Source organism: Pelodiscus sinensis, chromosome 6 (assembly GCF_049634645.1).
Source record: "Pelodiscus sinensis isolate JC-2024 chromosome 6, ASM4963464v1, whole genome shotgun sequence".
Taxonomy (NCBI): Eukaryota; Metazoa; Chordata; order Testudines; family Trionychidae; genus Pelodiscus; species Pelodiscus sinensis.
Window position 1 is genome coordinate 74,500,504 of NC_134716.1, and position 24,161 is coordinate 74,524,664.

General features: G+C 40.2%; 1 protein-coding gene across 1 annotated transcript in view; it reads right to left on the bottom strand.

Annotated features, from left to right (window-relative positions):
- The window catches only part of ADGRV1 (adhesion G protein-coupled receptor V1), a 391,810-nt gene extending 383,747 nt beyond the window's left edge, over nucleotides 1-8,063 (bottom strand). The window contains exons 1-4 of the mRNA XM_075932856.1: nucleotides 8,057-8,063; nucleotides 7,379-7,560; nucleotides 3,040-3,189; nucleotides 1,733-1,828 (exon numbers count right to left, since the gene is read on the bottom strand). Coding sequence (XP_075788971.1) covers nucleotides 1,733-1,828; nucleotides 3,040-3,189; nucleotides 7,379-7,560; nucleotides 8,057-8,063 — 435 coding nt within the window. The remainder of the gene's footprint in view (nucleotides 1-1,732; nucleotides 1,829-3,039; nucleotides 3,190-7,378; nucleotides 7,561-8,056) is intronic.
- Nucleotides 8,064-24,161: the final 16,098 nt, after the last annotated feature.

The window sequence follows — 24,161 nt, forward strand, 5'->3', positions numbered from 1 at the left end:
ATCCAGAAAAGAAGTCTGGGCTGGAATCTGTTTTCTGGCTCTAAGGCTCTTGTGCTTTATTAGTATATTAGTAAAGGGTCTCCATGCACAAGAACCAATCACAATCAAGGTTTTGAGCATAGGCATGGAACTGACCACTATCAATGGACTAGAATAATAGCATAGTCATGGTCCAGCTCCCACCACCACAAAAGGCAACAGAACTAGCTTAGCATTGCAGGGTGAAGCATGCAGTGCATGTTTTAAAAGGTGTTGGAATAGCTCTACCCCAGTGGGTTTCAATATTTTTTTCTCATGACCCAGCTGAAGATACCCAGGACCCAACATAATTTGACTGGAGTGTGGGCTCCCAGGTGGGGCTGAGGATGAGAATTTTGGGATACAGGAGGGGGCTCCAGCTTTTAGCGGGGGGATCAGGGCTGGAGCAGGAGGAGCTTACCTTGAGCAGCTCCTGGTCAGCAGTGCAGTGAAGCCAATGCAGGCCTTCTGCCTCTCCTGGCACTGCAGCCAGAAGCAGCCAGCAGCAGGTTCCCAGACAATGGGAGTGCAGAGCTAGTGCTCAGGGCAAGGATAATTTGCAGAGCTCTGTGTACTCTCTTCCACACTCCCCACACACACCCCTACGAGCTGGGCTTGCTGCGCAATCTGTGGTGCCAGGACAGGTAGGTAGCCCACCTTAGCACTAGTTACCTGATCCCCCTCAAACGAGACCCCATGCCTGACATGTCATGACCCATAGTTTGAAAACCACTGCTCTAGAACACTACTAAGCATTCTGGCTGAATCATCCTTTCTTATCTCCACAATGCAGCATGACACCCTGTCTGAAGCATGCAAAAGTCACTTCCAAGCACCGTATTTCAGAAGTACTAACCAATTTATAACATGTTGGTGTCCCTGTAGGATTCTGAGATACAAGTATAGAAACAGTGATAACAGATGCTAAGGACCACAATACATCAGAGTCCAATTCACCAATGGCATAACTGAGTATATATTCACATAAGGTACTGGAGTAGCTCTCACCATCATTTCACACTAGCAGTAAACTGGGCTCTCTAAAAAGCATGTAACATTACATATCATAGTATTGCTTTGAAGGAGACAAAGCTTTATACTGCACCAGTGAAGTCAATAGGAGCTCTGTCACTGATGTCAATGATAGCAAAATTGGTCCCCCAATTAATATAGTACATCACCAATTTGCACAAGAAGACTCTCTTAGCTCACTTGCAAAATGATTAGACCACTAAATAAAGTTAATTCCACCATAGGTACTAATTTACAATTCTTAAACTTATATGGAGTTCCTGACTTGCTTAAAATCACCAAAGCCCCCACATTCCCCTGCACTATAAGTGCTGCACTATAAGTGCTGAAACTAGGGATTTAAGGGGTTTCAATTATATAATATAGGGTTTTCAATTCAATGGCTCTCAGCACTATAAAACATTTTCCAGCACCCCATGCTGCACTTCTAGGAGGACCAGCACACAAGCCAGTCAGTGTGAAAGCAGCCTAATGAGACCATGTCTGACAGCGTACAGTAGCATTAGAATGACATATACTTAACCATATTTCAGAAATCTGTAAGTGGACTGATTTCACAAATGGAAGTTAGGTGCCCAGCTGACAGACAGACCTTCAAGGGAGGCAGGTGCATCACTACCCTTTGGAAAATCACCCCTTTACACTATTTAATGTGATAAAGGCATAGACTGTAAAAACATACCATATTGAAGGAAATAATTCCAAAAGCATTGTCATTTGATAAGATTGATACTGTAACAGATCTCGGTGACCCAAGCTTTATTCCTGCAGATGGTTTCTAAAATTAGCAAAACATATGGTAAATGAACCAGCTATGCAGACAATTTTAAAAATGCAGTTTTAGTTTCAATAAGAACTTGTTTTTAAATAACTATGTTTTCACTCAACATGAGAGTAAGTCTTTTGATCTTGGAGTTGTTTGATTGGCTAGTGTTTTTGGGGGGCACGGATGAAGGTTACAAATTCCAAGCAAAAGGTATTCAAGTCAACAAAATGCACAAGAATCACTTATACTACTTATGGGAAAACACATTCTAGAGTGTCTGAGTCTGCTTAAGCAATTAAAATACTCAAAAGAAACTTTGAAGAAATTAATAATAGTTTGACAATCTATTAGACAATCTATTAATGATACCAAAGTAATAAAGAATTAGATATTAAGTATGCACTCATGCTGAAAAGTAAAAAGCTTTTATTTTTAGCTTTCTAGATTGAATATATGAATCTACAGGTCATGAGCACAATGATCACAGCATTGTAAGATCAGTTTATATTTTCTGTTATATTTCTGAGTTAAATACTGATGGGCAGAAGTAAGGAAGAAGAAAAGGGAAAGGAGGGCGAAACATGTATTTACATTCATTATCCACTGTTTGTGCTAAGAAGCACGGGACTAAAATGAAGATTCATTTTAACTGTAGTGACTGCAAATTTTTGCATGCACCATTCACTTTTAAAAGAGAAAAAGAGAGAAGGATTGAGAGAGAGAGAGAGAGAGAGAGAGAGAGAGAGAGAGAGAACAAGCTTCTCCATAACTGCATTATTCTAAAACAGATTAACAATATGCATTGATTTCCCTAGCTGGTGTTCAAGGTTGATTTTTCCAGGGAGGTCTTCTTTTTCTGAAGCAATGAGGATCATCCTGTTTCCCCACCTACTTTTCACTCTTTTCCTTATAGCAGTGTCTTTTGGGGCAAGAAAGACATTTCTTCAGAACCTAACAATTTTGCTTCTTAATGGTCTAGAAAACCATCTTAAAGGACCTCTTAAAGTGTCCATAGTGGACTATATTGCCTCGGCATAATGTCCCAGGAATGGTAAATGAACTCATGTTTTGTACATGGAACTGCTAAGAAATGGAACAGGAATATTGGTTGCCTGCTGTTCAGACTTTAAGCTTTAGCTATTGAGAGCCAAATTCATCATTGAAGTAAGGTGCAGCCAAAGTCTTTTCTTTTTCTAGTGAAACAGATAAACTAAGACACTTACCTGTAATGTCAAGTAAAATACGAACATCTCATCAGCTTCTGGAAGATCGTCATCACAGACGGATATATACACAGTTCTGTTTGTTTCCGTATCAGGTATGTATGCTGCTGCATATGTGTCAAAAAAGTCACCTGTATTTTCTCCGTAAATCTACAAGAAATACACACATGAAAATAACCTATCCTCTGATTTCTATAATTTTCTTCTAACTTGGCTTCATATATTACATATGAATTTTTTCACATATTACTCTTCCCTCAATCTTCACTACCATCGGCCAACATATTTCTGGACAGATGGAACAAGACAACAACATAATAAGCAGCTTCCTTTACTCATGCTGAGAAACCACTTATTCATAGCTAGTCATGATCTCATTGGGGCCTTACTCCATTCCAATATGTGACTATCTTGCCCATTGACGCAATGGTGCACTTTTTTAATAGGAATATTAATTTAAAATAATATTTACAAGAACATTTACACCACACATTATTAGTATAACAAATACTTGTATAATACAACAGCCCTATGCTCAGTTTTGTGACATGCTGATTGTGGGTCCAGAAGAAATCTTCCCCCTTTCTCCAAGGTAATGGAGATTATATGCATCACATAGAATTCTGGCGATGAAACGGACCATACTCTCTGGCTCCCATTACTACATAGGGACTACCTGTTGGTCACTCCATTTGTATGGAATAACAAACAATACCCATTCAGTTATAAGAATGATTATACATTATTCATTTCAACATTTACCAGGTATGAATAAACAAAGATGTTTCACACAACCTACTTCAAAACACACATTTCTTAAATTATTATGTTCTTGTTAAACCACAGCCACTTAACACTGAATAACACAAACTGCCCAATCCTGTTCCCACTGAAGTAAATGGCAAAAATCTCCCATTGATTCACTTGAAAACAGGACTGTCATTTGACAAATTAGAAAGCCATTGCTTTGAACCATCGAAGTTATCCAGGCTACATAACTAGGAGTACTGAAGCACTGAGCTGGGAAAGCCAACTGAACCAGTGTGGCTGCTATGCCTCAAGATACCATCCAAACTAGCACTGTAAGTCTGAACAATGCAAATGGAGCTGTTTGTAAGGGTTTCCTGGGGAAAGTGAAATTAGACTGGCACTGAAAAGACTTGCCCAAAAGTTCAAGCATTTTGGTATATTACACAAAGAAAAATATTATCAAACTTGGTTGCCGAAAATTAGTCAACTAAATCCATAGTTAGGCACCAAAATAAGTTGAATTATTTTCAAATGTGTTGAATGCTTTCAGCTCTCATCAAAATGGTGGGAAAAGTATTACCTGAAGCACTACTGAAAAGGACCATACATCTCTAGTGTGAACAGACCACTTGCTAGAAGAACTATTCTAAATTTTTCTTTTTCTGAAATTGCAGTACATTCTGCTCATTTTAATTTGCTGTTTTTCAGACAGTGCAGTAAAAAGAGGGTCTAAACTATAATTCCATGCATCGCAAGTTTAGGCAACAATGGTCAAGACTTTGCTAATATAAAGCAAAGTTAAGATCACCGATCTTGGCACACTCAGGGATGATATTGCAGAAATACACTTAAGAGATGCTAGGCACAGGCCATTCTAGAGAGATGGTAACAGAACATCTAGTTAAGAGCCTCAGAAAGGCTGTAACTGAAAAAAACTTAAAAGAACAACAAATAGTCTTGCAGCACCTTCAAGACTAACAAAAATGTAGATGTATCATGAGCTTTTGTGGGCAAAAAGTGGGTTGTGCCCATGAAAGCTCATGATATCATCTACATTTTTGTTAGTTTCTAAGGTGCTGCAGGACCATGCATTATCTCATTAAGAAACATCTTGGTACAAAAACACTCCTCACAGGTAACAGGGACATACTGACCAAGATTCAGGACAGGACCTAAAATGACCACAGGATAAACAGAAATGTTTTGATAGAACCACCTTGAACAAGGTAAGGGGTAGAATACATCAGGAATATTGTATAACTTGCTTGTACGGAATGACGTATAACTTGTTTGCTTGTAAGACAAAAATTTATCTTAAGAGGGCAGTCTTTATCTAGCCTAAGAGGAAGTGGGAAATCCCACTGACTGAGCTAAATCCATTGTCATGGGCACACATTTTTATCATAACTGTAAACATTTGATCCAGGGAGCTATTACTTCATTTTGTTTACAGGAAACCTGGCTGGGCACCTTCGCATATTATCTGGTTTTGTGGTCTGTAGGCATTCTTTTGGAGTCTGCTGTGCCAACTACCTGTGCCGAGCCAACAGAACATACAAGTGGAACTTATGCACACAGATGAAAAGTTTTTATAATGAAATAAAGTAGAATATCTGTCAAGACACCCAATTCGTGATTTCTAATCACAGCCAGTTTAAAGAGTGGTCACACTTTTTCAAAATTAAAAAAGTCTGAAATTTTAATGTTCACTTCTTACATTTACTGAACTAATCTGTTGGCTCTTAACATATGTGAAAGTACAGTAACAAAGTTGCATGTCTGCATGTCATATAATCCAGACACATGCTAAATTAAGCCTATTACCACTCCTGAAATGTACTTGGTTTACTAACTTTCAACTTTTTAATTTAAAATGCAACAGTTAAAGTCAAGATATAAACTAGTACATTGTCAATATAGAGGGCTATCTTTTATTTTCCAATCTCTTAGTTTTATTTTGCTTTTTCAAAACTGTTTTCCACTTGTTCTAGCCAATTTTTCCTTCTCTCTCTAGTCGTCTAGGCAGGACCAAACTGAAATCAGAAACTTTTTCTGGGTGCCAAATTCCAGTCTCCCTCCCCACAAATGCAATCATCTTTCTCAGAACAACCACAATAGCTATACAGTACATCTATAAACTAACAATAGCTACACTGAAGTGTAAGCTTGTGAAAATATCTATAAAAGCCTCTTGGCCCCTTTCAATATAAAAACTACAGAACTCTGCCATCTTACAAGAGAAGTTTTCAAAGACATCCATGCCTCCACTAGATTTTATACCCAATGTTCTGTCCACTGGAATATCAATTTCTAATTCTTTCAACTCAAATAATATGCACCATCCATTGTTTGAGCTCAGAAGAGTACAATGTTTGGTGATAGTACAAATATGTCACATTTCTCCACATCTATGCAAAATGAAAAGTTGCGCATCCTTCCTTCATATAATACCCAAGTCTACCATCTTCACTTATAGTGAAACCTACTCTGCAAATTCTCACATTGATTTAAATAAGATTGCATAAAAAGTATGGTAGTTTTCAACACAAGTAAGTGTTGAATAATCAGGCCTATAGTTAACAATAGCTAAGAAATGAAGAAAACAATGTACAGGCAGTCCCCGAGTTACGCGGATCCGACTTATGTCGGATCCGCAGTTACGAACGGGGCCCTACCTCTCCCTGGTCTCCAGCAGACCAGGGAGAGGAAGCAAAGCGGCAGAACACCGGGGCAGCGGACAGCCCAGACGCTTCTGGGCTGTCAGCTGCCCGCGTGCTCCGCGGCTTTGCTCTGCTTTGCTCCCCGTCCCCCTGGTCTGCAGACCAGGGGGACGGGGAGCAAAGCGGCGGAACACGCGGGCAGCGGACAGACCAGGGGACGGGGAGCAAAGCAGACCAGGGGGACGGGGAGCAAAGCAGAGCAAAGCCGTGGAGCCTGGGGTTCTTCAGTTGAATCTGTATGTAAGTCAGAACTGGCGGCTGAATCTGGACGCCAGTTCCGACTTACATACAGATTCAACTTAAGAACAAACCTACAGTCCCTATCTTGTACGTAACCTGGGGACTGCCTGTAAATGCAATCTAATCTCTCAAATCATGATATCCTGACTTTTACATAGTAGGTGCCTCTCAAGATAGATCTCCCTGGTTCCACCTGAGAGAGCAAATTTCTTCTCTATCTTCTCTTAATTGGTCTTTTTTGAAGTAATAAAGCCACATGCCTAATTTATGAAGTCACTAAACAGGTACAGCTATTCTCCCTCAGCTCAGAAAAACTGGAAAAGGAAAAGCTCTCTTCTTCCCACGCTTCAGAAGTGGACTCTCAAGTACCAGCTAGAATGCAAATCAGTAATAGCTGGATTTCTGAGCAGCTCTCAGTACCTGAAAACATTTCTATGACATTGGTATAGCCAATGGAAATGGCCTTGTAGCAATTGTGTATTTCTGTCTCAAAAGAGTTCCTCTAGGAAACCACAAAAGTAACTACCTACATACTTCATTGCACTTACCCAGTTTAAAAAAAAAAGAAAAGAAAACATTTCATACAGATATCCAAACTGAATGTAAAAAGGAAACTGGCAGCATCTTACCGATACAATTGCTGTGATGTTAGCTGGCTCTCCTGTCCTTTCAATAACAAGACGTATAACTGTTGTACTAGTTTCATGAACTACAAATTCTGTTTGCCCAGTAAACTTTACTTCTGTTTCTCCAGATGTGAAGCTGATGAATAATGCTAAAAGGTTAACTAATAAACAAGCAGAGAGCATCCCTACAAAAAGAAAAAAAAAGATAGTTTAAGAATAAAAGAAGTTTAGTATGCAGGGAAAAAATCTAAAAAAATCACCGACTTACAGCCAACACTTCATATTTGACTAATTTTTAATTAAACTTATTATAATTTGATACTTTATATTTTCAGGGAGAAATATGATACTGAAATGGTCCTTAGGGTTTGTAAGAGCCACATAATTATCACATGCAGGGTTTTATATTTACATCTCATCCACTCACATAGTGCCTGATTCTGACAAAACTACTCACATTCAGTGGGCCCAATCCTGCAGTCTCTATTCAATCTTCCCAATATAAGTTTTGCCTGAGTGAGGACTGGAAAAAGCAAGCCCAAAACATGCACAGGCCATAATTGTAAGCAAACTGGTTACCAGATTTCAGTGATGCAGGCCTGAGTCTATATTTTGTAGGTATAGATAACTCTTCCTGCTAAATGATGGCCTCACATTTTTAAAACATAATCCACTTCCTACTGTACATTTTTGAATTCACCGTCTAGATCTCCGATACTCTAAACTATCTTATGTGAATATATTTGACCTACATTTTCATTACTGTTCCTCTCAGCCTCTCTCCTGGATTCCTTTCAGATATTTTTTTAATTACACCTATTTGTGGCATCATTTTTTAGGGTGCATCCACACAGCAGGGCTTAAATCGAAATAAGCTGCTCAAATTGAACTACGTAATTGTGTAGCTTATTTCAAAATGGCTTATTTCGAAATTGGGAGTATCTACACAGCACTTATTTCAAAATAGAGCACTCTTCCTCCGACTTCCCTTTCTCTTAGGACAGACTCTAAGTCTCATTTGGAGTTGAGTCCCCTTCCTCAGGGACAAGTCCAATACAAGTTGAACATTCCTAAGTGTCAGTGAATTCAATAACAGTTGACAGTGCTCAACATTTCCCAGAACAAGAAAACATGCTGTAGGATTGGTCCCCAATGGAGACAAGCTTTTGTTTTTACCTGCAGTTCCTTCAGCTGATGAAAACGATGTTATAATTTTAGTATTAGATTTCTTTTCACAAAGTACCAACGATTTTCTTGTAAAATGGTAATTTGCATGTGCTCTAATGAATGAAAGTTCTGACAAGAATGGTTATTGGCACAGAGAGTGCACTTTGAATTTATTCAAACAGTGATCATGGTTCTAAAAACTACGCTCATCCTGTAAGGTAAAAGAAACATACCATTGCCCTAATTTTGCAATGAACTATGCCCAGGCAGATCTCTGGAAATAGCAAGTATCATACGGATCCAGGACTCTGCCCATATAGAATTTACTGCAGGATCAATGTGATCAGTGTCCAGTCAAAACAGGATAAATATTTTACTGTGTATTTTTGATTAACTGTAAACAAGCTACAGGTCAAGAATAATTCATATAAATCATGTACTGAATAATTCTGAAAAATAAACTCAAGAAAATTACAGTCTTGTCACAGAAAATTTACGAACAGGAAAAGGAAGACAATATTATTTAAATGATTAGCACTACATTATTCGCTCAGCCCTATTGAATACCATCTTGGGAACAGCAGGGTAATGAAAACACATAAGCAGACATTATCCAGAAGAAAAAATCAGTGATCATTATCCAGAAGACATCATCCCAGTGAAACAAATGATACATTTTACAACCCATTTGAAATCTGTTTGGTTATTTTTGACAAGAATCTCACCCAATAAAATAAATTTTGCTTGATGTATTTCAGCTCACTATGAACTAAACCTTAATTACCATGTGCAGAACTACCATGGATTTTAAATGAGAATTCTGCATGTAAAGGCTTTCAAGATCAGTCCTTTGCCCTCAAGTGTCAATATTATCTATGAATCTAGACTGGCCAGAGACCCCAACTCCTCTATTTCACCCCTCTTCACCACCATGTCTGTATGAAGGGAGCAATGAATTAATTCCCCTTCAAGCTTGTTGTTATAGTCTTTGCATGGGTCAAACAATAAGGGAGGTTCTTCATACTCCCTTCCCCCCTACACCTCTATACACTCACTATCTTCCCTTATAAGCACAGGAAAATGGTGTCAAAGAAAAAGAGCCACTTTAAAGAGAAATTTAGGGTCACCAGGTGTCCAGTTTTTGCCGCAGAAAATACCGTCGCAGTGACTTATTTGTTTTATTTTGTTTTGTTTTTGTTTTGTTCACCAATTTTTTTCCAGCCATGTTCGGTATTTCTTTGAAAGCGTCTGGCAACCCTAGAAATGATGCCTCTCACTGACAAACAATATGCACTTACAGGATCCAGAGTTCCATAGATGTGATTTAAAACTTTAAAATGTTTTGGAAGGGAAACTCTAACTAATGGGAACTAGAAAAAAAAACTTCCACTATGGGCAGGTTATCCCATAACTTCTCGGTGCAGAGTTACATCTTTGTCAGAAGTATCATGTAGTGTACACAGGGACAGAATGCTCAACTAAATGGACAAATGGTCAGATGAAGTAAGGCAATTCCTGTATTACTATGACTCTGCAAGAAGGTAACCCACATTAGTCACCTATTATTATCTATCATTTAACAATGAGATGTTCTGATGAAAAACAAAAGACAAAAAAAACAGATAACTGAGGATGAAAACAGTACCAAAAATATATATATATTTCTATTGGAATGGAAGGTATAAGCACCTGATAGGCTAAGTTATAAAAAGCTGACTACTACTAATCTACAAGCAATGTCTATTGGTTTCTAACCGGAATTGTTCTCCAGAGCATAAATGTTCTCTTGAGCATATGTTACAGTTTGAATGTGAAAAGTCGTATAATCTATGTAAATTTTGAGACAATTACATCTATAAGCAGCTGAAGAGTTTGCATGACCTTTTCACTTCAGCTGTTACCTTGTCAGAGACTTAGCAAGTATCTTCCCACGGTGTGTGCTGCAAGTAAATAATACTGAAAATATGATCCTTAGGGGGCAAGGTCATAAAGTTTAGAATTACTTGAATTCTATTACCTCTACTAGGGGACATTCTAAAACTATAGGATTACTCCTGTGGAACAAGAGAGGTTTCATAATCATACCATCAATTATTCAGCAGGTGAGAATTCTTCCTCATTAAATTATTTGAACTATGATTTACTATGTTCAGCCTACCAGAAATGACTTATCTCTATGCATATTAAACCAACTTTAAAATATTACAGCTAGTAAAAGACTTGTAGAGTTCAGCACATGAAAATCAAAATATTATCTAAGGAGCCAGTAGAGCTCACAATATTGTACCTTATAAAAAACGTATTGACTCCCCTGATGCTACAAAAACTTACATATGTACTGAACTATGCATACTGTGATTGGTCCCATACTGCTCATGATGCATGAAGTTCAGCATGTGCCTTTGGTAGGATCAGAGCCAAATTTGGGTGGAAAGGAAGAATTATATATATATTTACCTATTGTACAATATTCATATGGGTAATTTTATATTTTACTTTTCATATTTATAATGAAAGGACAGTAGATTTTCCATAATATTTACTAAACTAATGTTTGCTGAGCACTGTTTTGCCAGCTCTAATCCTTTAATAGGAGTAATGCTTTTGAGGAATGAGAAGGAATTTCAAGACAAGATTCAGATACAGTAATGTTAAAATGTAACATATGTTGTCACAACTGTTACTGTGTGCGGAGAGAATGAGAATATAACAAATCTCTACCCATTGTGACTCTGTAGCCCAGAAAGCCAATAGGACTTAAAAGAGCCAACAGCTGTAAAGGTCAATTTGGGATGGTCAGAGCCATAGCTAAAAGATTTAGAGTATCAATATAGCTTCAAATGATATTACACATTGATTTTTTAATATCCAGGATTACAGTATGCTTATTCTAAGTATTTATATAAATCGAGAGTCTAAAAAAGCTCCCAAAAGAAAATGAACAGTTTTAAGGACAATAAATTCCCAAATTATACCCTTGTTAAACATTCAATTAAAAAAAAGAATTTTTAAAAAAAATAATGCTATTTAGCAGGTAACAAAGAGTTTCTTAGTTAAATATAGCATTTTCTGGAGCATGTTTGTTTCTACAGGAAGAGCAGACTCCAGTGTAAAATAAGAAAGATTACTCATTAATCCTATGATATTTTCCAAAGCATCATGAATCATAAATAAATCAGATTGTATCGCTCCTGTTCTGTTCACTCTGATAAGTCATGTTTATTGTCATCATACAGTATTTTACAAAAAAAAATAATCAGTCTATGGTATGCATTTAATTAATCTGAAAGACGGTCACACACTGATTTTAAACTACCTCACTTCACAATATAAGTGCTGCCTTAGTACCTGAAGATGTTTTTAGTTGAATAGGAGCTTGATGACATGGTTTTACTCCAAAACCAAAACTCATACATGCCTTTCTGATACTTCCTACTATTATTTTCTTTTTAGTTCCTTCCCCCCCCCCCCCACATACATTATTCATAGCCTTTCATGAGAAAATATTGCCATTTTTGCACCTAAGTTCCTATGATCACAGCAAATTATTCTAAATTGGATCTCAGTTATGCTGCATTTTTCTCTGATACTACAAAAACTTACAACATTCTTATCTTTACGCATGGTGGGCAATTCCACAGATAGTGCTAAACTTACTTATTGAGCTCTTTAGCTTTCCAATGGAAAGCAAGCAAGAAAATTGTGCATAAGAGCATATATTACAAATATATGTGGCTACCTTGTTCTGAACAGATTTCCTAATCATAGCCTTACTTCCAAAACTCAGAACCATATAATAATCATGATGAGTATTAAAGGGCAGATTCTGGTTTCAGTTATTGTAAGTTAAATCCAGAGTAATTCCATTAAAATATACCCAACTGGAGTTACTCCATGTTCACACCAAACATCAAAATCTGATCTTGGATGACAAACTTTGGCTGAAATCTGCTAAGGCAACATACTCTTATCAAAGAATTACCATACTATGGGTTTTGTTCTGATTCATTTACACCAACTTTACACCAGTACAACTCCAAATATTTCAACTGAGCTACTCCAGATCTACACTGAAGCAAGTAAGATCATAGTTTCACGTGGACATATTCTATCTGAAGCGTAGTAATACCAATATTGCAATAGATAAATATGCTATAAGCACTGCAGCAATTGATAATATAGTTTGTAGTATTTTTTGCATGTAGATAATTATCACTGAAGCAAAAGGCAGGTCCCATAGAAGGATCCTATTCCAGCAAACCCTATTCTTATGCAAATAATTTTGTTTCACACAAGTAGTCACACTGAAGTCAGTGGGCATTACACATCAGTAAGAATTACTCACACAAGAGTTTACAAGGCTAGGGCCACCCAGACATGACACAACATAGGTGGCACTCTACCTCTTAAAAGGAGTGGGATGATATGCTTTTCACTTAAGAGAGAGGATGTTTACACTGCAATTAACAACTAGTGGCTGGCCTATGCCAGCTCTCTCAGGCTCACAAAGCTCAAGAGAAGAGACCATTTACTGGCAGTCGGGGGAGCCAACAACTTCCATGGGCCTTTGAGCAAGTTTGGGGGGGTATGGCTCCATGCTCCTGGAAGGGTGGGGCCTTAGGCAGAAGAAGCAAAGATGGGGCTGCCAGCCAGAGCACGATGTGACCTCCTACTCCCTTTGATAGGGCTGATTGTAGTGTAGACATTCACACTTAGGCTGGAACCCAGGCTCAAAAACCCTGTGAGGTAGGTAGGTCACAGAGCTTAGGCTGCAGTCTAAGCCTTAATGTCCACCACAGTTAAACAGCTCCTTAGCCCAAGTCCCACAAGCTTGAGTCAGCTGGCATGGGCTAGCCGTGAGTGTCAAGCTGCAATCTAGACATATCCTAAGAGCCTCCTAGCTCCCACAGCATGCAACACCCACTCCTCACACTTAGTTTCTATTTTGTTGTAGTCTCTCTCATATGACTTCTTCCACAGTTGAGCCAAACAAATACATATGGTCCTGGTCATTACAGATGCTAATCCATAGCTGCCACTGATTGTAGAAAGCATTAGACTCTTAAATACCGAGCCAGAAGTTAAGGTGATGTAAACTGATGTGGTTCCACTGGATTCAATGGAGCTATGCCATTTTACACTAGCTGAAAATCTAGCCCTTGGACTTCAGAATAATTTTCATTAGTACCTTGAATTTAGCAGCGTTGTCCTATGGTTAAACACTGGAATAAATTGCCTAGGGAGTTTGTGGAATATCAATCTCTGGAATATTAATCTCTGGTTAAGCACTGACTCAATGACCTCTTGAGGTCCCTTCCAGTTCTAGTGTTCTATGATTGTCCTCCCTACCTTGGGTGGGTGCCACCTGCAGCCCTGGGCAAGCTAGTGGTGGTTGCCCAGCTGCTCCAGTGCTGGGGTGGAGGAGGCTCCAACACTCAACCCTAGAGGCTGAAGCCTCATCCATTAGGCCACTAAAAGAATTCCCCCCCTCCCCCCACACACACACACCTACACCTTCAGTGGCTGCCTTATTCTCCCTACCCCATGAAAAGTTAAACATACCACGTTTTTAAAATATGAAGTGTGAATGTGAAGACAAAATTTATCCTTCTAATTACTGTTTGCGTGCCTGAGCTATATATTGCATGCATAGCATATTACTGGACACTTCAGTGCAGAGTCATTAATTAATCTCACATGCTGGAATGCTTTAAAAACACTTGACTATTGCTTCTTACATAATAAATTTATAGAAAAAATATTTGCAAGGTGAACGGGAAGTGAATTATAGTCTCGTGACAGGGATTAAAGAGTATTATTTCAAGTGAACTGACAAAAGAATTATTGCTTTGTGTTGTGGTTCCTTCCAAGGGAATAAGCATGTATGAGCTACACAGCAAATTAATGTGTTACCTAATCACAAAAATAAATCACTTCTAACAGAAATATATTCTTGAATAGTAAAAACTTGTATCCAGAATTTATGCTAAATTACACAAATATATCCATATGTGTATCAATTATTTGATTAAATATATTTCATTTGTTATTACCAGAAAGCAAGGAAGATTTTGTATAAATCTGTCTTTTACAAAGGCCCCCAAATAATTCCTCTCCATAGAAGAAAAATATATATTTGCATCATTTTTTAATTGATAGTTAATACAAGGCTCATCTCCAAACTATACTATAAATTAACCATTTACATCTCTGCAATCTGTTTTTAAAATCAATTAAATTATAGAGTGCTGTCTGCTAAAGGGAGCTCTGAAAGCAAAAGCTGTCAGGGTTCAAAGACACCTCACATTATATCTGTTAAGGCGGGGTTATTTTTGGGGGGAGGGTTAAGCTTTTCTAAAGCTTTTAACCTATGCCACAATTTAATAATGACTATTTAATAATTATAATCATTCCCTTATTAACTGGGTATTTAATTTTCCTTCACCGATAGCACCATGTAGCTCAAGACAAGGAAATCTGATGAGTAGTTATTTAAGACCAGCAACAATAACTATGCTGGAAAGAAAGGTACTTTGAGAGGATTACACAGGGCTAGTTCTCAACAGCACCAAGCAGAGAGCAGCAAATTACAAACCCAAGTACTTCATTGCATGTAACCAAATTGGCTGGTTGAAATGCTAATTGCTTTTCAGCAAAGCTAAAGACAGACAGAGGACCTTGTGCTTCAGAGAATAGCACACATTTTTTACCCCACTTCTGCACCTTTGTCTGGCTGAGAATTATTCAAAATCTATTCATAAAGGTAGCTCTTTTCCTAACCTTTAAAAATGTGGGAAATTCTACAGCTCTCCTCTGACCAGTACCTTAGATCTGTTGGTGTGCCAAACCCATGACAGATGGTTGAATTAAGGCCATGTTAAATCCCTAATAAAGTAAACCTTGAAACAGTTCAAAGCCTCAAATATATAAGATGAGGCCAGGAAAAGTGGCTTGAGAAAGAAAAGCTTCTTGTACAAATGAAAAATGCAAACTCTGATAAACATAAATGTATTTTACTTGAGAAAAATACAACAGCTAATATCAAAATATCAAAAAATCATACTGTGGCAAATTCTTTTTAATATACTTAAAAATCCACTATCACAAAATGTAAAATGTGTGCAGACTGTGCCTTTCATTGTATTTCATTTTTGCAAAATAAATTCAAATATTTAAAGAGCTTCTTCACTGGTTAAATCAACAGCAATATTCTATTCCTGTTATTAGTAACAAATTGAATAATTTAGTGAGTTATAAAACAATTTTAATAATTTTTAATAAAAACACCAACAAGTCAGTATTTAGGTTTCTGTGTTTGTTTTAAGATTTGAAACACTGCAGAATCGCTAGTTCTCAGCCTCTTGCCATAGCCACTTAGCAATTATTACTTACCAAAAACCCAATCCTGCAAAAACCTAATTCATGCACAAAATTTATATTCAGTTTTAATAGGACAACTTGCATCAGGATTTCTTATGTAAATAAAGTTTTACAAAAAGAGGCTCATTCATAAGTTAAGACACAATTCTCAAAGTGAAAAGGTACCAATATCCCACCTGAATTAAGTTGTACGACCTACTAGTTATTCACCAGGTCAATCAAAAAACATGTCCTTTGAGAAAAACACAAACTTTCTCTAAATTGCTGGAACTCTGATGAACATCTGAAATTCACAGCATCAGATCTATAAATATGAACTTGACAATGAGGATGTTACACATAGCAAACAATGCTTAACTAGTATACTGTACCTTTTTGGATGGAAGAAGTAGTCTATCCAACACTGGTTAAAATCTAAGATTCAGATCCCACAAAGATTTAAGTACATTTAAGCAAGCAAGTAGTGCCACTGTAGTCAATAGGACTACTCATGTGTGTAACATGATGCATCTGCTTAAATCTTTGCTGGTTCAGGGTCTCGTACAATGCATATGAAAAGTTTTCACATCATTCATACTTGCTCCCTCCTAATTACATAATAGTGTATATTTCTTACAGGGCAATTTATATAGTGACAGTAATATTAAGAACACACTGCAAAAGGCATTCAGGAAGAGCAAAGAGAGAGTGTTATCCAGCAATAAAATGAAGTTTAATTATTTTAAACTTAAATTATCATTCTATTTCATATAATATCAAGAATCCAACATACAGCAAACAGTTTGTTAATACCTATAAATCCCACCTTAGGCTAAAAGATTTTCAACGGTGCTCAAGACATGTTTACTAGGTCTATCTCTATTGAACTTTGAAAGAGAACACTTTCAATGACAGATTTCCTTTTAATATTTAAAATATTTAATTGAAATTATATTCATGTTAGGTATCAAATATTTCAAAATACAATACATAAGCACTAATAATACAGTATTAATCACTTCTTTACGCATGTTATAATTTCTGACAATTGTGGAAGTAGAGTACTACTCCAAATGGTGATTTTTTTTTGTTTAACAATACATTTTGTTTATCAATACATACAAAATTATCATACTTGTTTTATAGATGATGTATATTTCTATAGGCTTTGAGACATATGTCGTAACTTTACTCATATTAGTAATTTAATTAACATCTGTGAGCCAGATCCTGCAAGCACTTTTGTTCTTGATTAATTTTAGGCATGGAAGTTGTTGCACTGAAGTTACTCAGACTACTCACATAAGTAAAGAAAAACATAGATGTAAATGGTTACAAGATCAAGCCCTCTGTAACTACGCTTGTGAGTTAAGTTACTCAAGTAGGTAAAGATTTAAAGAATATCTGAGAAGGCTTTTTAATGGAAACCTAACAAGTCTCTCAATCACATAATCTATTCTAGACCCTCACTATTTTAAAGAAAATGGATGCTTTGCATGGGATAGGGCTTTAAATTTTTCCTATATTTGGCTCATGCTTCTAATTTTAAAAAAAAGCACAAAATGTTAACAAAAGGATGCATTTTAGGCCTCATTCTGAAATATTTATTCCAGTAAAGCTCCCTACCATTTCCATTAGTGTTTTATCTACATTAGAATCCCAGGCTCAAGCTCATGCATTTGTTTACAGTCCAATATCCAATATATTATTTGTGGATCCAAATAATTTTGTTAGCTCAAATAAGGTCAGCCTTAATCCCAAAAAGCTAATGGCAGTTTCCTCCGTTCATTTCAATATGAACAGGATCCAACTCCCATAACTATAAGACGATCAGATAACCCTGCACTTTGACTATAGATGCCACCATGCTCATTCAGGTATAAACGCAATATGATGTCATTGATTTCTGCAAATTAAAATGTAAACACAATGGCTATGTATTTAAATAGCATTAAGATTAAGAAACAAATGTCTTAATTTTCCTGGCTTTTTGACTAGCTTACAGTTTGAATGGAAACAACCAGTACATCTTTGTGGCATATGTTGTTTTGGTTTAAAAGATGGGTAGTCTATTTTCTCTGTGTGTGTGTACACGTGTGTACACAGAGAGAGAGAGTTTTATTATACTGTACTAATGTATGTGTTCTTCTAAATAGCTATCATTTAACTGACAGAATAGCTCCGAGTAGCTATGTATGCGGAAGGTGTGTGCACAAAATATATTAGAAGCACAAAGCATACTTTTGGGTGCTGTCCAAATAGCATATCAAAATCATAATTTGCATGTCACACAATATCTATTTTGTAAATCTGCTGGAGACACATTTTAAAAAGTCTAGTGAATGTCTGGCATGTAGTTCCTTGTAAATCTGCAAGGCAATGTGGCGATCTGCTTTAGCCAAAGTGGGGTCCGCAATAATACATACAAACAACACCTCAGCAAAGCTGTAGAACACTAAACTCTTTTTAAACGCCCAAGTTATTCCATTCCCATTTAATTGTCATTACTTGCAAATTAATTCCATCATTCATTCTTCTTGGCCAAGGTTTATTTTCCCCGCTTTGTTTTGCTGAGTTATAGGCAGCGCAAACAAATATAGGGGGAAGTTCTCCCCAGTCTGTTTTGGTTGTATTGTCACTCATTTGAAAACAGTCCAACTGCTGGTATGGTGTGGCATTAAATACCCATCGCTCCGGGGCTTGGGACCTAGCAGGCTGAGTTTCTTCTGCCTGCTCTAACCGCCTCCTCCCCACACACACAACCCAGGAGCGGGGATCTCCCAGGGACGCGCTGCTGTCTCCAGCTGCTGGAGCCCAGAGAAGAGAAAGAGCCGCCAGATCGCAGGCACCTCAGCAGACTGCGCTTTCCAGCAGCCATTCAGACGGAGCTCCATGCCCTACTCTGTCCACAACCCCTGAAGCCTCTCCCTGCGGCAACAGGTGCTGCGGCCACAGCAGAGGAGGGGAGCTTTGCCGCGGAGGAAAGATGCTCCAAATACAAGGCCCGCCCTCCCCCTGCGAAGAGCCAGACAACGCACCTACCTAGACCCGGGAACATGGACATCCGCGTCCTGTGGACTCCGCCAGCCGCCGCGCACTGTCACTCGCACATTCTGCATGCCCGGGCTCCTACCTCTCCCGCCTCCCCGCGCTGCGTCCGGCACTCTCCGCCCTCCCGCTGCCTGCCACCCCCTAGAAGGAGAGAGAGAGAGAGAGGGAGAGGGAGAGAGAGGACCGAGCTCTCCCCCGCCAACAGCTCCTGGCGTGTCCCAGCTTCAGCGGCACCAGCCCCTTCCAGCGTGCGGCGCAGCTGCCCGGGGGTGTAAGGAAGTGGCCCTCCCAGACCGTCCTTCCCCAGAGACTCGGTTGTTCTCCGCGGAGGCCGCAAGGGCAGCGAAGAGTATACCCCGTACCCAGCCACACTCACATTGTCATCAACGGGTACTGCTCCTCCTGGTCCACCAATAAATACAAATAAAAGCCGGCCACACTTTGATACTTGGTGGTGTATCCGTGTCCCAAAAACATGGATACCAGGGCTTGTGGCTGCCATCTGTCCTCTGCCTAAACAGAGAGCAAGCATAGCCATCTCTACATGCAGGGCTGGCCCTAGGCCGATTCACCCAATCCCCTGAATGGAGCCCCACGCCTAAAGGGGCCCCGCGCCCTGAACCTGGAAGTGTGCGGGGCACCATGGGCCGCCAGTTACTATTCAGAGCCAGGGGCCCTGCTCCAGCAATATGTGAACATGTATATGTAGCAAGGTCAGGGGTTCTGGCTAATGGGGGATGGGACATAGTTATGGGGGTCAAGGGGAGTGGTTAATGGGGCACCACCAAAAATTATACAAATCTGCCGGTCCTGGAGGAGGAGTGCGTCGGTGAGTTTAGCGCAGGTAGTGTGTGTGTGTGTGTTGGCGGGGGGGGGGGGGGGGGGGGGAGGGTTTGTGCTGGGTTTTTTTTTTCCTCAATGAAAATTGCTGCGGGACCCCATTGAAATTGTTCAAATTGGGCCCCACACTTCCTAAAGCCGGCCCTGTCTACATGACCGAAGTGGCACCTCTGACACTGGGGCAGAAAGGGGAGTATTGCCCAAGTTCCAAACTGTGCCTACTTCACTAGGAAAAAAAATCTGGACTCCAATGCATTTCAGACCAAGAACACTAGAAAAAAAATTGATACCTGCTTCCTGATAGGATGGATCCTAAAACTTTAACCCCGTTAGCTCCAATTTTAGTGATTAAAAAAAACAGCAGCTATTTTCACTAAAAAGTCCAAGGCCTATTGCAAACTGGCAGGGCCATCCTTAGGATTTCTCAGGCTCTACACGGTACTATTAAACTGGTGCCCCTGTGTCCAACCATAACTCTAAACCTGAGCAGGAAAGGACATAAGAACATAAGAACAGCCGTACTGGGTCAGACCAAAGGTCCATCTAGCCCAGTAGCCTGTCTGCCGACAGTGGCCAGCACCAGGTGCCCCAGAAAGGTGGACCGAAGACAATGATCAAGCAATTTGTCTCCTGCCATCTTTCTCCAGCCTCTGACAGAGGCCAGGAACACCATTTCTATCCCCTGGCTAATAGTTGGGAAAAATAACCCCAACTATATGTACAGTATGATGGGGGCTAATCTGGCTATGACAAATCAGGAAAGAGATCTTGGAGTTATCGTGGACAGTTCTCTGAAAACTTCCACACAGTGTGCAGCGGCGGTCAAAAAGACAAATAGGATGCTAGGAATTATTAAGAAAGGGATAGAAAATAAGACCCAGAATATCTTACTGCTCCTGTATAAAACTATGGTACGCCCACATCTTGAATACTGTGTACAGATGTGGTCTCCTCACCTCAAAAGAGTTATTTTGGCCTTGGAAAGGGTTCAGAAAAGGGCAACTAAAATGATTAGGGGTTTGGAACGGGTCCCATATGAAGAGAAGTTAAAGCAACTGGGACTTTTCAGTTTAGAAATGAGGAGACTGAGGGGGGATATGACAGAGGTATATAAAATCATGAGTGGTGTGGAGAGGGCCGATAACGAAAAGTTATTTATTAGTTCCCATAATAGAAGAACTAGAGGACACCAAATGAAATTAATGGGTAGACGGTTTAAAACTAATAAAAGAAAGTTCACACAGCATGTAGTCAACCTGTGGAATTCCTTGGCAGAGGAGGCTGTGAAGGCTAGGACTATAACAGAGTTTAAAGAGAAGCTAGATAATTTCATGGACGTTAGGTCCATAAAAGGCTATTAGCCAGGAGATAGAAATGGTGTCCCTGGCCTCTGTCAGAGACTGGAGAAGGATGGCAGGAGACAAATCGCTTGATCATTGTCTTCAGTCCACCTTTCTGGGGCACCTGATACTGGCCACTGTCGGCAGAGAGGCTACTGGGTTAGATGGACATTTGGTCTGACCCAGTACGGCCGTTCTTATGTTCTTATGTAAAACCGGGGGACGGAGAAGGGGTAGGGGGAGGGAATGAAACTCTGGTGAGACTGGGGAAAGGAGGTGGGAGAGGGGAGAAGAGAGTAGCATGTGGCCTTTGGTGGCCAGGCTGGCAGCTATCCTGTCACAGACAGCCGCGTTCCTCCATCTAGTGCAGAGATCATGGACGTTGGGGGCATCCCCCCCTGAAACTGAATAAGGTCCATGATCTCCACCCTAGACTAGGAAGGCTGCCAGTGCTTGCTGGCTCATATTTTGGGGCCTTTGGGTCAGGGGCAGTGACTGCTGGCTCTGGGCTGGCAGGCTTGGAGCTGGCACAGGCGCTGTGCCTTCACTTTCCCTCTAAGGTAAATTGGGTATGTCTACACTGTTACCAGATTTGCCCAATACTCTGGGGTATGCTCATTTATCAGGGTTACCCTTATGGGACTGGGGGAAGGTTAACAATTCTATCAGTGTGCTGTTGGTGCTTGCTTGTGCTCTCATATGGAGCTGAATTCTCCCTGCTGCCAATTCTCCCTCCCACTGGAGCTCTCCTGCAGGAACTAGGTTCCTCAGGATGGGGTTCTTGCCACCTTGGCAACACACACAGACACTCACACCCACTAACAGAGCATGTCTGAGAGGACTGGGTACTCAGCACTCACAAGCTGACCCCCTCATATGTCCCTGGACTCAGCTGGCTGGGTTTCACAGCAATGCCACACTGCACCCTCATGTGCCTTTGGACTCCGTGGACTGGATTAAACTGCACTTTAAGGTGCCATCCTCATAAGCCCCCAGGTTCAGCACCCCCTATCTCCACTTTCACACCACAGTCATTCACTGGTAAACCACACAATGAGCAAACCCCACAGGATTTTGGGCACTACAGGGATCTTTTGCTTGGGTACAAGAAGCGTTGTTGCAGAGCGAATGGGGAAGCCAAAACAATACCCCTTAAGGAAGAGTGAGCAAAAGAGAAAGAAAGAGAAGCAACCAGCTTAACAATGAAAGTGATTTATTTCTGAGTAGTGAATAGATATCAAAAAGTTACAATATTAAATCTAACAATTACAATATTAAATCTAAATTGAAACTGATAACAAACATTAGGTAACCATATAACAGTTTACACAGGGCAGGGGCAGGAGGCTATGCTTAGAGAGATAGTTGATGAGAGAGAGAAAGAGAGAGAGAGAGAGACCTCACCACTCCACGGAGCTTGCACTGATCGGGGTTCCCAGATGATGATGGTAGCTGGGGGTCCAGAGGGCAGGAGAAAAGCAGGACAGAGCCCCAGCACGATCAGACAGGAGATGAAGAAGTCTCAATGGAACTGCTGCAGTTTAAGTTCAGGTATCAGAACAGTTTTCTTGGGGCAAGGATAGGAGTTTTTATAGGGATTGTTCAAAGAGAAAGAGGAGAGACAATAGAGACTGATCACCCCTGGTTATGGGTGATATTCCTTGAACGAGCTCACAATGCAACTAGGCAGTTTCAGTATTTTAGATGTCAATAGGATTGTTACTAGAATTGGTCTGATAATGACTAATTTGGATGTGAGCAGGCCTGGGTTCATTAGCATCTGGAGCAGGGATTTCCCATCAGGCAGTGCTTCTCTGCTTTCGGTGTCCCATAGTTCACTGCGGTTCCTGCCTTGGAAGAGCTGCTCTCCATTCTGTATGTTAATGAGATGTCCCTCTGTTCCATCTTTAATGCAAATGAGGCTGGGGTGTTTCCTTAATTTTATCACCCTTGTCTGAAGTAGTTTAGGTGTGTCTTCCCCAGCCTTTTCATTGCTTTGTCTGATTCCAACAAAGGCTTAGGAGAAGGGGGGAGGATGGTTTTCCATGAATGTCACTCCCTGGCTCCCAAAAGCACAGGGCTGGTAGGTAACAACACAGCAAAGTTATTTTGAAATAACAGCCATTATTTCGAATTAACTTTAATAGCATCTACACAGCGAAACCGCTATTTCAAAATTAATTCGAAATAGCGGAGTGCTTAATTAGAATTTGGTAAACTTCATTCTATGAGGAATGACACCAAATTTGAAATAGCTATTTCAAAATAAGTGCTGTGTAAACACTTATATCAAAATAGGGGTCTCCAGCCTTCCCAGGGTGCCCTGGTGGCCACTCTGGGCACAACCAGGAAAACTTCCTCTTCTCTCCCCCAGCCCTGTAGTCATTAAAATGGTAGACTCTGGCCACAGTTCCTGTGCCAGCTCCAAGCCTGCCAGCCCAGAGCCAGCAGTGGCCACCAGGGCCCCCAACCAAGTGGCTCCAAAACATGAGCCACCAAGCCACTGGAAGCCAACCCTCCACCACTACCCAGGAGCAGTCTGCCAGCTCCCAGGAGCCTGCCAGGGCCCAGAGAAGGTGGGCACCTTCCTGGTCCAGGGTGGAGATCATGGACCTTATTCAGTTTTGGGGGGATATGCCCCCAACATCCATGATCTCCTCACTAGATGGAGGAATGTGGCCGTCTATGGCAGGATAGCTGCCAGCCTGGCCACCAAAGGCCACATGTGAACCCAGGAGCAGGTTTGCATGAAAATCAAGTTGGTCCGGCGAGACCCCCAACCCTGAGCCCTGAGCTTCCCCTCCCACTTCTTCCCCTTGCTTCCCCCTTCCAGCTCCCTCCTCCCAGTTTTCCCCTCCCCTCTCCCACCCTCTTTCTTCCCCCTCCCACCTCCTTTTCCCAGTCTCCCCAGAGGTTCATCCCTCCTCCCCCTCCCCAGTTTTTTTCAATAAAACCAGTTTCTATTTTTGAACATACGAGTCTTTTATTTGACATCAGGAAGGGGGGCTAGCGAGGGGTAAGTGGAAGGA